This window comes from Clavelina lepadiformis, chromosome 4, assembly GCF_947623445.1.
Source record: "Clavelina lepadiformis chromosome 4, kaClaLepa1.1, whole genome shotgun sequence".
NCBI classification, from domain to species: Eukaryota; Metazoa; Chordata; class Ascidiacea; order Aplousobranchia; family Clavelinidae; genus Clavelina; species Clavelina lepadiformis.
The window spans coordinates 7212173-7229710 of NC_135243.1; the positions used below are offsets into that span (position 1 = coordinate 7212173).

General features: G+C 35.4%; 1 protein-coding gene and 1 long non-coding RNA gene across 3 annotated transcripts; one reads left to right on the forward strand and one right to left on the reverse strand.

The window, feature by feature from the left end:
- The first annotated feature begins 48 nt into the window (after positions 1–48).
- Positions 49–791, forward strand: LOC143451545 (uncharacterized). Of its 2 annotated transcripts, none has more exons than XR_013114863.1 (4): positions 49–188; positions 401–446; positions 506–567; positions 639–791. It is a non-coding gene; the product is annotated as an uncharacterized LOC143451545 (long non-coding RNA). The 2 variants fall into 2 exon arrangements; XR_013114864.1 differs by having other exon boundaries at positions 93–188; positions 521–567.
- Positions 178–12914, reverse strand: LOC143451544 (targeting protein for Xklp2-like). The gene is made up of 14 exons (XM_076952170.1): positions 12695–12914; positions 12064–12487; positions 11666–11789; positions 11528–11571; positions 10990–11165; positions 10214–10332; positions 9794–9968; positions 9412–9544; positions 9055–9265; positions 7411–7509; positions 4762–4941; positions 4303–4455; positions 4015–4132; positions 178–1107 (listed from the first exon to the last, which is right to left on the reverse strand). The coding sequence occupies exons 1-14, from the start codon at positions 12786–12788 to the stop codon at positions 830–832; spliced, it is 2328 nt and encodes a 775-aa protein (XP_076808285.1). The 5' UTR covers positions 12789–12914; the 3' UTR covers positions 178–829.
- Positions 12915–17538: the final 4624 nt, after the last annotated feature.

Sequence of the window (17538 nt, forward strand, 5' to 3'; positions counted from 1 at the left end):
GTTACAATATATGTAATAAACCCCAACATGTAATGACTATTTCTGTACATTTGTCACTGCACATTGATGTTTATTTGTAAAAAGTGCAATATGCCATAAGTCCGCCTTTAATAAAAATCAGTTTTTACACTTCAGATATGTGATATAGGGACATTAAGTACACCATCAATTGCCCTATGGATGAGAAAGTAAGTAAACAACTTTTTATTTCAGTTGATATATGACATTAAACCTATCAAAGGCTTATCAAGCATTTAACACACATAAGATAGCGACAATGCATTCCAACCAGACACTGTCAGGCATTACAATGCATTTTAGGTATATACACTTATACAGTTTAAAGACAGTTGGTATTTGTATGAGCTTTTAGTTACCTCAATGCACCACTTAATTACAGAGCCAAAGGCTAAAAGCAACTGAATCAATCAATTCAAACACTAAAGGTAAGTACAAACTTTAAACAAGTTTCAAATCTCACCTAATACCTATTTGTCAAACCTAGACCTTGCATTTGTAGAGCGGTGGTTGATAGAGGACCCAGCCCCGACTGTGGAGAAAGGCAAGGTTGGTGTTTACAATGTTTCGGTTAAAAGCATGAAGAAGGTTATTTGTTAATAGAAGTTTTTTTGTCTCAGAGTCTAAGTGATAATGCTGTTACACCACCAAAGCCCACAGAAAAGCAAAGTTACATTTCCAAGATTATCCTGCTTGACATCAATCAGAAGCTTTTGAGCCAGGAGCCTCGATTTTAGTTTAAAATTCGATTTTAATAAAATGCACAGCTTTAACATTGTTGGACTCCTTTTTAAACCCTTTCAAGTTGCATTCATTTGTTGAACCTTTTAGAGAAGTTGGGTGACTCTGGCAGGGTTAATTGCTTATCACTCGGAGCGATTTGTACAGCCTTGAAGTGCTTTATATCTGTTGCTTTGAAGGTCAGGCCTTTACGAAGTTCTTTGAGTTCTTCCTTTTCTTGCTTCTCTTGTAGTTTCCTCTGCTCTTCCCGTATGGCTTCTTTCTCCATTGCTTCTTCCTTCACCTTGCAGAGATATTCTTCTCGTTCCTTGGCACGTTTGTCAGAGTGCAAAAGCAAGTTCATCGGCTCTGCAATGACAAAAACAGGTTAAAAATGTATGCTCCACTATGTTTTCTGTAGTTCACAACAGTTAGGGAAAACCTAACTCGCATAGAAGATGTACATTAGGATGTTTCATTTTTTCACCATTTTGGAATTTAAAAAAGCTTGGGGTCTCCCTAGGCCATACGTGTCAAACTCCCGGCCCGCGGGCCACATCCGGCCCGCTTTACAATAAAACTTGGCCCGCAATGCTATTTTATACATTGAACTATTTCTGGCCCACGAGATCATTGTACAGTATAACTTACTTTTTTCAAGCAAGAAACAAGATTATAACAAATCGCACAATGCAGCAGCACAGCAGTTGCCCCATCATACGATAGAATAAATCGATTTATTCTAACGCTTGTAATCTGGGCTGCTTTTTTCTTTATTGTTTGTTATTTCTTTAATGCTTTTGCAAGGAGATGAATGAAACATAATGATGTAACATGTATGTAAGAGAAGAATAATCAAAAATAGGCCAGTCAGAAACATCAAAAATTTGGTCTTTTTTCGCTGCCTGTTCCAATTCATGTAGTCGTGTCACGAAACGTTCAATAAAGTTTTATCCTTACGGCCCGCGGCGTTAAATAAGTTTTGAGTTTTGGCCCCTGGTGCGATTGAGTTTGACACCCCTGCCCTAGGCGGTATTTTGGGCACAATGAAAGAATCTAAACTTTTTATTTATTTATGACGTCATTTTGAGGTTGCACCCCCTTGTTGAAGTTTCAGTGGGGGTGCATTTTTCTAATTTGGCGATATCTTGGTAACCGATTGAGCTAGGGCCATAATCAAGGTGTCAAAAGATGCAGAATGGCTGGTTTCCTATAACCACTCAATACATTTTATTTGCATTTTCGCTCTAAAAAAAAGTTATTTGAGAAAAACCAAAATTTTGACATATTTTGCCTACAAGTCAACATGTCAGATCAACTGTTTGAGTAAACTACTGATGGAAAAATTTCAAAATAAAAGAATAAAAACGTTTGTGATGCAACAACAATTGTTCACTACTATGACAAAACAATACCATTATTTAAAATGTAATTTAAAAGTTTAATAATACTTAGTCATGATACTGGGATGCTCAAATGGTAGTCATACTAGTCAACTTGGTGGTTAGTGCTTTAGCCTTACTGTTAGTTTGAAGATGGCGCTTACCAGATCAGCTTTATCCAGTGCATTTATTAAATATGAAAAGCTTGCTGGCAATGTTTTGCCTACCAACATGGATGTTTTGAATCACTATTATTTTGAAAGTAAGCGCTTAAGTGAAACAAATCCAAAGTTTATCCGGAAAGCACCAGCTTTCAGTGATGTTAAAGAGAAAGTTGTTCAAGATGTTGCTGATCTTTGGATGAAAGCAAGCGTCCCCACAGTAAGCTTAGTAAGGATTGAGACCAAGCTAAAAGAACTGATTAAGAAGTTTAATCTTACACGAAAAAGAGCAAAAAAGATAAAAAAATGTGATATTTTTGATGAAGATTGGTTAACAAATTTATTTGACGTTTGTAAGTGCAAGTGTAGTATTGAGGAAAACCCATCACTGAAAAACAAAAAGCTTGCTTGCAGTAGTGTTTTTGAAGACCGGATACCTTCAGAAGAGATAGATTTTCTCAAAGATCAGCGAACCACAAGAAAAATGATCATGTCCTCAGTAGATCAGACTCATTTAACCAGTGTTTTAAAAAGATGCAGTCATAAGCGAAAATACAGACACGCATCACCTTGACATTCAACACAATGGCTTGACCCCCAAAATGTGGCTTTAAGTGTTTATTCTGAGGTGCCACCTTACCCAATCGAGGCTGTTAAAGTATCCTCTTCCATGCTGCTATCCATCGATGTAAATAACTTGCTTATGAATCGTAATGCTGGTAATCGTAATGAACAAGCTCCTTGCATTGCTTCAGATGATGTTGATCCAGAATTTTGGAAAGCCATTGAAAACAATAATAGGTGCAATGAAAGGAAAATTGAATGGTTGAAAAATATTCTGCAGGAGAAAATTCGTGAAAACAAATCTACTCTGAGGCGTACTGATTTTCGTTTGCAAGCATACCTGTGCAATATGAATAACAATTAGTGAAGACAGTAAATTTTTGGGTTAACATGAACTGTTGTTTGTTTAAAGAATAAAAATAAATTTGAATAAAAAATACCATTTGTTATTTGGCTTATGGAACTGTTCTTACACGGTAGAGTAACGCTAAAGTAGAAATCAAAGTCGCAGTTTAACATGATTGTTTACTCGATCTTTCCAGAACTACCGATGTAACAGTTATTTACACAAACTGCTGTAATTTTAAGTTTATTTTAGATATATGTTTGTATAGCTTACATATAAAATATTTTGCTTATTTTCCATGATGAAGGCCAATCTAAAAGTTTACAATCACCACCAAGCAAAATAAAGGTCCGGTTGGGAACTACATTGTGATTTGCATACAAAATATGTCAAAACTTAGGTTTTTCTCAAATAACTTTTTTTCTAGAGCGAAAATGCAATTAAAATGTATTGAGTGGTTATAGGAAACCAGCCATTCTGCATCTTTTGACACCTTGATTATGGCCCTAGTTCAATCGGTTACCAAGATATCGCCAAATTAGAAAAATGCACCCCCACTGAAACTTCAACAAGAGGGTGCAACCTCAAAATGACGTCATAAATAAAAAAAAAGTTTAGATTCTTTCATTGTGCCCAAAATACCGCCTAGGGAGACTCCAAGCTTTTTTAAATTCCAAAATGGTGAAAAAATGAAACATCCTAATGTACATTGTACATCTGATCAAAGTCAGAAACAACCAACAATTTGTGTTCTATACAACAAAATTGTCAAGCCTTTCATTGAGCAAAAAAAATATGTCGCCAATAATTTGTTATCACTAACCTGTAGGTGGTCTCTGTGAAGCTTTCGGGTTCCAGGCTTTTCCTCTGGTGATTTTCTCGTAACCTTTGTTTGCTTTGAAATTCTGCATTTCCCTCATTACCTTATCTTGCTCTTGCGCCTATTGTAAGTAGATAGAAATCATATTCAGATAGGTCCAACAAAACAAGTACAACTAATGCATCAAAAATCGAGTACAAAAAGCACATAAGGTATTCAGGAACAAAAAATCCTTGTATATATAATTATGTACAGTATGTGCATAATGTTCATATTTCTCAATTAATATACTTGTTTTATCCATTCTTCCCCTCGAACCACAGCCCTTTCGTCACAGTTCATCTTGAAAGGTTTAGGCTTTGTAACTTCCTTGACTTGCTTGGCTGGAAGAGTTTCGGTTGGTGATACAGGAATTGGCATTGGGTGAGCCTTGAAGGTGTGAGGCTGAAACAGGAGAGGTGTTACTCTCTGTAGATGCAGTATAACTTATATAACACATAAGTGTTATCAAGACTTCAGAATCTGAGAATCAGATACTATGCTACTCTAAACGGCATGTAAAAATAATGAGCCTTCAAAATATAGGCGCTCATCTGGATTGCAGTCAAGAAAGCAAGCAACTAAAACAACGAAAGTGATATCAATGGTCTGACAAACTTATTAACTCATGCGGTTATAACTGTAGTAATAGCACAAAATTGCATATCGTGCCAGCATTACCACCACAAAATAAGAAGTTTAATTTTTTACCACTTCCTCCTTTTGAATTAATTCAATAATTTTTTCATCTTTTTTGGCAAACCGTTCTTGGTCAGCAGCATCGAACGAAAACGGCTGGGGTTCAGTTTTCTTCGGCTTTAACTTTGGCACGAAAGGTTCCTTGTTGGTAGGTGGTGGATGACAGAAGGTAGGTGTACGTTGGGGCGCCTCCTAAAAAAATATTTATTGCACCAGTGTCTTGTGCAAAAACCAACAATGTATTTGAAATTAGTAGGTCCGTCCGGGCAGTCGAAGTGTCACAAAATGGTTGACATGCGAAACAGTCACCAAAACAAACAGTCATGAATGTTTGCAAACTTTTATCTAAATTTGTGATAATTAAAGATACAACTTAACAGTTAATCAATTATAGTCAGTTGGGGCAAAAAAAAACATAGGGGTACTTGGGGTAAAAAAGGACAACCCCCCAACTCCCCCTAAGAATGATTTTTTTGAAAAAGCTTTGCATGGTTAGAAACATCATTTATTTGCATAGTTTTTTAACATACAATACAGGTCTAGAGGTAAGTACTCTTCAGGAACTATGCAAATCACTAAATTGACCCAAAAACGGTCCAAAAAAACTTTTTTTGCTCTTTACTAAACTTTTTGTGGATCGAAAACGATGGTTGACAATCACAATCTTTTTATGTGTATCTACATGATATTTTAGTATGATTGTACTCCAGTACTTCAATTTTGATTGCTGTTAACCTTTCATTCTATTCTATGTTGTCTTTTTTTACCCCAAAACTACACAATGTGTTGGGGCAAAAAAAGACAGTTGTTTTTATTTTCCCTGTGCTTGTTTGTTTTTACCCCATCTTTAATAACTTTCATTTTAAAACGATTTCGGTTGCTATAAGGAATTAAACTAGCATTTTAATGTTTTACTTGCATTGTCTCAGTTTCCTGATCTCTAGTAAATACATTAATCCTAATGTACTGATGATTCATTTGAAATTAAGTTAAGCGAGTGAAGTTAAGCGTGAAGTTTCACTCTCCAATCATTTTGTGTTCTTCTTTGTAATTAATTGATTTATGTACCATTCCACTTTGTTGAACTCCTGCCAAATAGCCATTCAAAAGCTTAACCTTCTTGTAAGCATTTACCAGTTTCAGAAGTCTCTGTTCAGTGTTAGTTTAACCAGTCCTGGTAGCATTGTGTTTCTCCAAAAGATGAAGAAGGCAATCCAATTTTGGAAAAGACCAGTCCACAGGAAACTGAATGGTCAAGTAATGTGGAACAAATGCCATCCACCTCATCAATCTGCAACATTTAAGCTGTTTCCACACCGTCGACGAGCACCACAGTACAATCACGGATCAGAACAACAAAGGACATCATCAATGAGTTGCAACTTCACGCTCCCGAAGGGATGAAGTATGAAATACGGCTTGTGTCAAAAGATGAATCGGTTTCGATAGAAAGTGTGTTAAAATCAAGGGGACGACAAACAAATGACAAGAAGAAAAAAGAAAAAGAGTGAAGATGAATGGAAGCATTTTAACAAATGAAGAATTTAACGAGCAAGTTGAAAACTTTGAAGCAAATGGAACAATTGCAAAAAAAAGAAAAGCTGGGAGAAGGAAAAGGAACGAAGATGAAGAAATAAATTCACTGGACCTGGAGGAGGAGGAAGAAATAGAAAGAAGGATGGAGCGAGAAATTCAAAGACAAATGGATGAAGACATGAGGAGAGTAGATACAGAGGATGAGATGGTAGAAGAGTCTGACGATGAATCTGAAGAAATGAATGACGAAACAAGAGAAGACACAGTTGTTAGAATGGAAGATGTAGAGGAAGAGAGAAGAGATGTAACTGAAGAAAGTGTAAATGAACAGAAGAAAGAAAGGAGAACAATTAAATTGGAAATAAACAAAAAGCAAGTTGGAAAGTACTTTGCAGTGTTTTGGGAGAAGCCAAAAACATATTATTAGGGAAAACTTCTGAAGGTCTTCAGAGACGAGGTTAATGGAAAAATTGAGCAAGCTGAATTTAAGTTTTGGGACAAGAAATCAACTTCAGAAGATGCAGTGTATTGGGACTGGCCAACAAAGGATGACATAGATATAGTCAACGTTGAAAATTGTTTTTGGGGTCCTTCAACCGCAGTGTTAACTTCTGTCGGACGTGCAAAATCATATTTTGGTTTTGCCGAAGAAGAGGAAGTGAAAGAAAAATTTGTGTTCCTAAGCAAATATGGACTTCATAATGCATAAACTTCTTTGTTTGTTTGAAAAAGATGTTACAGTTTCATCCTCATCTGTATATATTGCTATTTCTTCTGCTTTGTGTTGCTTTTAATAAACAAAATTTGCTGTCGAAATTGATTGTTTTTTTTTTACCCAGTGCATGGTTTTTATTGCCCCAAACACTGGGGAAAAAAAAACAACAGAAAATATTCGATAAAAATAAAAATAATAAACATAATGCTCCAATTTTTTGGATACATCAATGGAATATTAATATTGATCAATAGAGGGTAAAACTTGACTTTTTGGCCCATTTTTTAGCGAGAAAATCAAAAGTTTGTCAATTTTGCATTTTTTTGCCCCACTTGACTATATACTCTAATACAAGTAATTTGAAAAAATATTACTTAAAACAATTAAAGTCAAACAACCATGTCGCTTACATCAGCTTTCTTGCTTGGTTGAGGTTTGATTCTGTTTTTAAGAGCAAATGCAGGACTCTGGGGAACAGTTAATTCAGCAGATATTCTTTTCTTAACACCCTTCATCATGAAAAAAAAAAATTAAATGGATTAAAATTACACACGAGTAGAACATTAATTCCTGTGAATAAGGTGAAGACCAATACCCAAAATTTTTAGAACTATAGATAATTTGTGATTTTTGCTCTTCTTCTATCCTTTGTGCTGCTGTGCCTTTACTTGCTGTAAATATATTTATTATTTATGTGTTCCCAAGTTACTTTTCTTTGAACATTTAAGATGACTGTCACCATTTCAGTTAACTTTGGTTTACAATTTTATAATTACACTAAATCACAACTGTCACAAACTTTAAAGAGTGTTCAAAATGTATCTGACGTTTGTGCAGTTAAACATAATATTTTACATGTGACAAATTTAACCTTATAGCCTTCAAAATACTCCCTTGAAAATTAGCACACTGCTCCCATTGCTAATAGTTATAATACTTTTGAAGTTCGTGCGATGTCAAAGTTAAGAGACCACAGAACCTGGCCAAACACGTTTGCATAACATATGGCATCTGAATCTGCTCGGTAAATCCAATACCCGACAGCCCTTTAATGCTCTTGTGCAAAGCATGAACGACGTTCGCATGTCACACTTGTTCAGTACTTTCGAAGAACAGTTCGAAATCTTATTAAAAAAATCCAAAGACAAGCTTGGTAACTGAAGCTGAAAAATCATTCCTGAGTTTAAGATGTGTCAAAACAGGGTCAGATTTTAGCAGTTGCCCATGGGACAATTGTTTTTTTAATGATCAGCCTTCACCAGACAATTAGGTTACTCATACAGCTGATGTTTCGATAACTGCCATTGTTTAAGGCTTGGTCTGTGCCAAACCATGCTATGCGCACAGAATGAAGAGATTGTATTAAGAGATGTATTTACCAGTAATTGTGACTATATAATTGGAGATAGAAAAAGTAGAGCTTTTAAGAGATCTTTGGCCTAAAAAACGTTGCATTGTCTGATTGTGTCCGTTAATTGGCAGATTAAACTTATCTTGGTTTGGGCATCGAACTTTTTTGAGAGGGACCCATTTTTGCAGAGCCAGGAACAGGATATTCACTAGTTTATTAGTGATGCAATCCGTCATTTTGAGTAAAAACAAAAATCTACCTGAAGCGAACTATGCGTCAGAACTACTACATCTAAAAAGCATGAGAGGAAGATGAAAAACTACAAACAGGTTCAGAAATTTCCACACAAAGAGTGAAGTTACCTCTCACCAACGACACTTTGCCTGCTCATCAATACTTGTGGTGGGAGAAAAAATAAAGTTGGATACTTTCTGAATAGGCCTCAAATGTTTACTTTAACCAGCTAAGATTTATTTTACATTTTTCAAACAGTCGAAGTTCATTAAATTAAAGCTGTTAGGTATCATTAAAATACGTTGTTAAGTTACCCAAACCTGGCATAAATAATTTTACCACTATAATTATAAATATTTTGTTAAAATCAGTACCATTTTGTTTACCATCTACTTAAAAGTTATTCAGCAATTTAATTGAAGTGAAATTTAAGTTACTGATCTTCTACTGCATATTAAAATGTAATTACCGTGGTTTTGTCAAAAAGTGCAGATGGTATAGGCTGTGCTTTAAATGGCTTCGGCCTTTCTGACTCAAGTTCAACTGTCTCATGTTCTTTATGTCGATCTGCTGAAAGATGAAATTCAACTGGAACGGTTGGAGGTTTTTTTTCTACCTTTCTTAGTTTCTCCGTTCCACTGAGAACAACGTGATTGACAGGATTTGCCTTGAATTTGAAACTGTAAACAGAAGTTTGTTATGGTCAAACTTGTGACAGCGAAATTGGCAAGATGTTTTGACATTTACACTTCAAACGTCTACAGCCAATCTTTACACTCTTGACATTGACACAAGTATTTTACAGACAATTACACATAAAACAAGCCTTTTCATTTCTTCAATTTCCATGTTTTCTCTTTCTTGAGCACTTAGAGTGGATGCAGGACGAGCACGAGGTTTCGATAACTGTGGTGTTTTTGGGTGAGTAACGCGAAGAGGCTTGTTCTTTTCAATAGTAACTGAACACAAAATCAACGCATTGAAATGTTACTGCTATTTCAAGCCATGATAAAATGGTATGGGGAAATATTTATCACTTTCTAAACATAAATAATAGCGAAAACGTTTCTATTTTAACTTTCAAGAGCATTGAACTCTTGTCACAGCTTCTGCTATGTACAAGAACTTAGAAGTAGTTTGGTTATACATAGGTAGAAAAATCAAGTACTGGTACTAAAATAAAGTTCATTTTAATGCTTATTATAGACCTTGCGTCTTATTTTTATTTGTACGATATCTTCGCGGTGTTCGGCTGTGGAAATCGATAATGGCTTTAGCCATCGGCACAAATTGAGCTGGGCTCTCCTCATCCAATCTCCTTTTTTTCTGTTCGTATGAAAGATGGAAAGGCTGGGTTACGGTTGTCCTTGATCTTCGTGGATTCTATATATGGAATATAAACTTCCAGTTATATTCCATTTCAAAAAGTAAGTTCTTATTAAAACAAGTACAGATATAATGTGTAATTATACTGTGGTTGTCTTGTCATTGCCCACCAGACATATTAACAGCTAATATGACACTCTAGTGGTGCAATAAAGAAATTTATTTAGATCAACACCATGTTGACTCATCTGGGTCAGCACCAGTAAGAATTGTATTTGCAAGAAGACATGTAGTAAACGCACCACTGGAGATGGGGCGTATTTCCTCAAATCGTGAACGAAATCATTGGAGGTGTTTCCATCAGCTCTTGTTTGCATTGAATGTGCTTTGGCAATTCTTTCATCAGTTTTAAAATGAAATTCTGCAAACAAATGGTTCACAGATTAAGATAAATGTAGAAGCAGAATAACAACATAAATTACATTCAATTAAGGACAAAGAAATACAACAAACAACAGTTTAGCAATGCCTACTTTTTGTTTTGTTTTTGCCCCTGCAAATGTTTTAGATGATTTGTTAGAATACAAATGATAAATATTGATATTAGTGCACAACTAAATCAGCCAACTTTGCTGACATTTTGTTAAATGAACGTAACAGGTAAGCAAGGACATCCTGCTTTGTCGCCTTGCTAGTGGCTAAAAAAAATTAACCTCTTTTATTACAAAAGTTAGTAAAAATTCTCACAACCATTCTATCGTCTTTGTAATTGATGATGTAACACATTTAAACAAGTTAAAATCGGAATGTGGTTTTGTGTATTTCTCACTTCTAAAATAAGAAAAAATAATGCTCAAAATTGCTCAGATTTAAAGAAATTAAGATGGTCAATATTTGTGCCTAATATTTGAAACCAGTTTCAATATGGCATATCCTTACACCCTACTACTGTCTACAATTGCAATAATACTTTATAATTAGAGTAATTAAATTTCTTTAATAAAGAAGGGAAACAAGCAAATAAAAATCTATTAACAGAGTAGAGAAACACAACTGATAACAATAATAATGAAATTACCTTTAGGCCGTGTGATCTTTGCATGTGTATTAATAACCGGAGATTGTCTTTCAAGTTTCTGCAATTCCTTCTTAGCTCTGTCCTTAAAACGCTTTGCCTCGTCCCGTAGCTGTTTCATCTTCTCAAGATCACGTTCTTCGCTGGTCAGACAGCGTTGCCGTGGCCTTTGTGGTTTGCTGGAATATTGCCCAGAATATAATAATTTTAGTTAAGTTTTTTAACTAATACACAATAGTCATAGGATTTTTTAAATGGAGTGGTTGGTATCTTATTAATTTGAGCCATTTTGTCTCATTTGTATATCTACGGAGCATTGTTTTGTGTCAGAAGGTGAGAAGTCCAGGTTAATGAGGTTTGGTAAAACCAGATTCCACCATGATTATAATGACATAAGTGCATGATAGCATACATACAATTTTATACAGACACGTACCGGTACTTTTTAAATATATATACAGTAAGTAATACACTGGATACAAACATGAATAACACAATCGAAACAATAAACATACGAGGATACACATCAATATCTTATCACCTGGAATCTTTAAAATCTATACTTCTTGGCCTTGGCATGGTCACCTAGAAGGATATATTTATTTATATGTAATATTTAAGAAACAAAAATTAGCTAACTTATTTAATTTAATAACAATCAGCCACCATATATGTATACCTTAGGAATCTGATTTTTTGGCATTGTCTTTTGTTTCTTCTTGGGAGGAGCTAAATCAGGTTGCGTAGTTTTATTCAGCTGCCTTGCACTGCGCCGAAGTGATGGTTTTGGTGTGCTTTGCATACTAAATAAAACAAGCATGCCAACTTAATATAATTGATTACAGTACAAAACAAAATCAGTTTACTGGGATATTGACTTCAAATCTAGTGTTATATTAACTTTTTGACATATTAAAAAACCTCCAAGGTTTTGCTATAGTTTTGCAGAAAATAGTTTTATAATTTATTATGCAATCTTATACTACTTTCCATAAACATACATATTTTGTTCATTGTAAGCAAACATGAGAACAAACAAGTCATAAGTGTAGAGATATAATATATCTATATACATACTTTTTATTTGCATTTTCAACGTTAAAATTGGCGCTGCGTGATTTCCAACTTCCTAATCGACCAGGTGTCATGATGTTGGACGGAATCACTTTTTTGGGCAGCTTTTCCACATCTGACGGTATGGGTTTGGCTGCATCTAAGATTTCCGTAGGGACAATCTCTTCCTTGATAACCCTGGCAACAGGAAATTGTTCAACTTCAGCAAGCAACTTAGATTCAGAGACTTCTTCCATAATTTCGGCAGATTTCTTTTCATGATCAATTGGTTTTGTTGAAGGAACACGCGATGGACCAACACTTTTGGTATGGGGTTCAACCGACATTGGTTTGGTTGGTACAAAATTTTCCTCAACTTCGCTTTCAGTGATATCCCCACAGTCAGATCGTTCAAAATCAGGAGTAATATTGCTGTCACGATGGTGATCTACAAATACAGACTAGAAGTTATACAAAAATTAAAAAACGACCTAACAAGTTTGTTTAATATTAACTATGCTATACAACAGTTTACTTTTCACATAGTTTATTTACTATACGCATATATAGCCTAAATGAGATTTTTAATTGAATATGTCTCAAAACAATAACTCAAACGGGTATATGAATGCCTAATAGTGGACGCAAAACTTACCAAAGTAATTTTCATCAATATTATTTAGATGTTCATGTGCACAAAAATCCACAAATTTTGGCGCTTCATACTCCCAGTTTGGAGACTCACTCATGTTGAAATACTCTCACTCACTTCTCACTCTCACAAATACACTCACTTCTTGAGGAAGATGTGTTTAATTATATGTCAGACTAAATAGGATGATATGTGTTTAGATTTAACTCAATTGCGCAGTCTGACAGCTGAAACAAAATAGACAAACAATTTACCTTATGATTTCATAAAAATCATAGATAGGCCTATATATTATTTCATAAAAATATTTCAGGCTAGTAACAGATAGTCTTTCCTTATTTCTGCTAAAATGAAATTTTACATTTGTATCGAAATGCAAATGCATGCATTAACCTATTAAACTGTACAAAGTAAAAAAGAAGGTTCAGAACAAGCTAACAGAAATATTTGCAGGCAAGTTGGCTAGCAACGGTGAATGACCAACCAACCAAAGTGAAATACCAACAATGAACAGTATATATTCAATTTCGAAACAGAAGTGGATATGCCAAGCTAAGCTATAAAAAATTTTCAGCGAAATAATTGCTGTAGTGCAGACCTAGCTATCGAATAAAATGACTATGCCTACAAGCCTTGGCCTGTAAGTGTTGAAAATGGTGCAAACTAAAAACTTTAATTTTTTGCCATTTACAAAATGGTTAGTAGCCAAAACACAAATGCTTTAAATCGGTGTATAGCATAGCTTTATATAACTTCCTGAACACACATTTAATATTTTTTACAAGTTCTATTTTTACAGCTCGCTTTAAATATACCCATACTAAAAAATGCCCTACGTGCGTATGATTCATAAACTTGCATGCTGAACTGTACACCGTGTTTATGCCGATTCATAATAAAATAAACAAACCAGGCAATGTTGTTTCATTTTGTTTTTTTGCCATAATTGTGGGTGACAAAAAATTCTATTGACACTGATCGTCATGAGCCAATGAGCGTATTAGTACAGTTTATGGGGCTTTCGCATATAGCACTGCCCATAATGGACACTTAATAACCCCACTTGACACAATCCCAAAATTGTAAAAACTTATCAGAAACAAAATTTAATGTATATATAATCCATACAAAATATAATGCACACGAAAAATCCCAATTACAAAACCTTGTTTGACAATAATCCCAATAATTGATTAATATCATGCTCATGCTTTTTCACCCTTGGAGTGAAACTTGTGCTTTAAGCCTGATAGATACTTGTGCTCTTTAGGATATAACTCGAGATTTTGTAGGTTGATTTTTTAAAGTTTCAGCATTTAACATATAAGCTAGTCTTAATTTCTTTTGAACAAGTTGATCAGGTTATTGATTTCAAGATTATGTAACTACAGGAAATTGGTTTTCGTCAAGGAAAGAGTGATTAAAAAAGGAACTTAAAGATGAAAGAGCGCCAAGAAAAGTTAAAGAGAGTAACTGTAGTGCAAGTGTGCGAAAAAAAGAGCTCTCCAGCTTTAATTTTTTGCGAAAAATTAAAAGATTTGTGCAGGGACCAAATTCTTGCCTCAGTACCAGTATTAACCTTTTTTTGAGTACGGCGTGTTTCTCTTGATAAAAAAGAAGGATATATTGTAGATAGAAACTTGAAAATTAGAATGTTAACAGAGGAGAGCTTTAAAATGTTGCACACCAAATTTCATTTTAAAATATACAAAACTAAAAGTTTGATTAGCAATTTTTGGCAAACTTTCGCTTACTGGGTATTTTTGCATATCGGCTAGCCTATCCTATAAGTTATTTAAATCTATGCATTTTTAAGTCAAATTAAGCTGGTAAACCATAGTGGAAAAGGCGGCATCTGCTGCACATACAAGCACAAACTTTTTAGCCTAAATATTTTCATGCCGAATTATAACCAAAGAACGAAAAGTTGGTTGTTCAAATGCCAATTTATACTAAACAAACAAAAAATTGAGGCATTAGTGCAAGCCATCATGCCAAAATTTGCATCTTTGCTGGCACGTTTTCTATTCTGGTAAGCCTACATTAGTCAGAATGGAACCTATCTGTGAGTCTGAATGGTAGTCTAAATGCAAAACCCTAGTAAAATCAACTCCATTCTGCCATCCAAGATTCCAAAGACAGCAGAATGAACCCAAGTTTCGTCTGGGGGCGACAGATTTCGATGGTTTACAGGTTTAGATCAGAAAGTGGCCTGGGTTGAGAGCAAGGCGACCAGCCTGCAGATTTTGGCATAGACGCACTCAATACTTTGCTTGTTTAGCACACCCAAAATAAGCCTAGCCTTCGCCCCTCCTAGACAGTACAGTAGTGAGAGCACTGACAGGGCTTTATTAAGTCTGTATGCCCTGTACACTAGCCGACAGTATACAATGTAAGTTTACAGTGTGCACAACAAGACGAGTTGATTACAAGGTTTAGAAATCTTTACGCTTCGCTGAACTTTGTTAAAATTCCCGCTTCCGTAGAACCAATCAAGCGATAAGATAACAACTAAAGAATGTCCGGGAACTGAAGTGAACTCCAGCTGTCCGAAATTGCGAAAGACATAATAGATTTGTATAACTTTTGGTCATTGTCAGTGAACTAATTACTATAATCTAATAAATTCTTTTAAGGTGATTGTGACAGAACCGAACTTGAATTACCCAGTATATAATAGAATAAATAGCGAAGTTAAAGCTGACAGCACTCTACCACTTAACTTTTGTTTCCTGGACACAAGGTTACTTCACCAGGTTACAGTGCAATAGAAATAGAGTGGTATTTACTATTTAGGATAGGGGCTGCAATGAGAAGAAAGCCAAAATTTTTCGATAACTAAAAATAACATTCTCTTGTTTGTCCACTCCACCCAGGAAGGGCAAAACTCAAGAATTTTGCGCTTCTACAATTTTTACCTCTCAGTACCGCTTAGATTAGAGGGAGGGTCGAGACCAGGGACCAACCATCTGGCACATTGTTACACCTTATCCGTTATGTAACTTCGAACGACTATTGTTGTCAGATCGCGACCCAAGGATTAAGAACCACTGCGCTAGGCAGACGATGATTGCGGGATTTATCTATAGAATGATTTCGTTTTGTTCTGTTAATTACAGTCACATCAGCAGTTAGCTTTCATATAGCCTACTTTACAATGGTATGGCATTATAACCTTTATCCTCAGACTGAAGAAAGCTTTTGTGCAAGTTCCGATTGTCACACATTTTTAATTGCTTTTTTATTTCGCAACCGTGTCTTGCACATTATTATATTGTTGTACCTCATATATTGTAACCTCGAATAACTATTGTTGTCAGTCTACAGTCTACTCTATACCATGGACTTTTCATTTGCGTCAACTTCCAAACGAAGTTTTTTATATACAATAACACTATGATATTATGCATTTATTTAAACATTTGTTCCGATGAAGAACATAAAAATGTTCGAAACTAGTTGCCAATAAAATTATGTAACTGCCTGCAGTTTGTTTGCTTTTAGCAGCTTTATGGTAATGGTTTTTTAGGTCGTAATCCCCAAATTTAGTACTGTTCACCAGGAAACAGGAGCAAGCGTTGTTAATGCTTTGCGCAGAAGGGCATTACAAAGGTAGCACCACTGGGTATCGTAACGAAACACGGGTCGCATTTTTGCGTTTTAGCGCTCTAATACCGAGCCGACTACAATAAAACCATAAAATCAGGTCAAACATTGCCTCTCTCTTTTTCTTATGACGTTACAGTTTTCAGTCGCAGTGGGAAGGATATTAATATACCAGATAACCTCATGCTGATTCACTCACAAAACACAAAAGATATACTAGGTAGGCCTAGCTACAGAATACAATACGTTTATCCTTATCACAAATAAAATACAAAAAAGCGCGACAGTGTTCAGGACAAAAAAACAATTGTTGTAGCAAATTTTGTAAGAAAATGATTAAAAGATGACTTCGTTTTACAAAATGGTTAGTAACCTAATAGCTAACCAGGACCAGTCGGCTGTTACCTCGCAGTGGAAAGCATTTTAACACAGTGAAAATTTAGTTGAAAATGTTAAGCATTGTGTTTTCTTTCAGCCGATAACATGTATATTCTTGAACAACCAAACTACAGGCAAAATTGTTAAATCAAATTACAGACATTACTCATGCAAGTAACTGCAAAGTGCTCAGGGCGACAGGCTCTTTATCTGCGGAAGCAGATAAAGAAATTAAAAATGAAGGTAGACCTAATAGGAGGTACTCACAAATGAAGTAGCGCGGTTGCAGGGCGAAAGTGGGTACAGAAATGCGCGTCACCGCAAATGAATCATCAACACGGTGCGGTTGCGGGTGAGATAGCTGCAGGGCGGTGCGGTTGCGGGTGAGATAGCTGCAGGGCGGTGCGTGTGCGGACAGAAAAACATGACCACGCAAGATTGTACATGTATTGATTAATAACTCCCCTCGTCGTTTCACAAACGTTCAGTGATTCATCAATTTGTTTATTCAAACTATTCAGTTTGTCCGCTGTTCGATTCACTACAGACATTTATGCGTTCGCTCAACTATATTCAATAAAGTTTAGACTTTAGACTATTCTTTTTTTGTTGGCCGATCTGTGTCTACGGAGGTGCCATCGAGAAAGCCACGTCAGTTCAAGAAAAGTCAGATGATTGTGTCTTGGAGTCAGACTACATAGATCGCTCTCGCTTCCGACAACGGACAAGAAAGCTTTCTCAGCGTCAAGTGTTCTCAAGTTTCGTTAGTTTAAAAACCGAATTCAGTATGTTTTCGTGGATTAAATTTTACATCTTGAGTCCCAGATATAGTTGTCGGAGTTTTGGATTAAAATGTTGTTTAT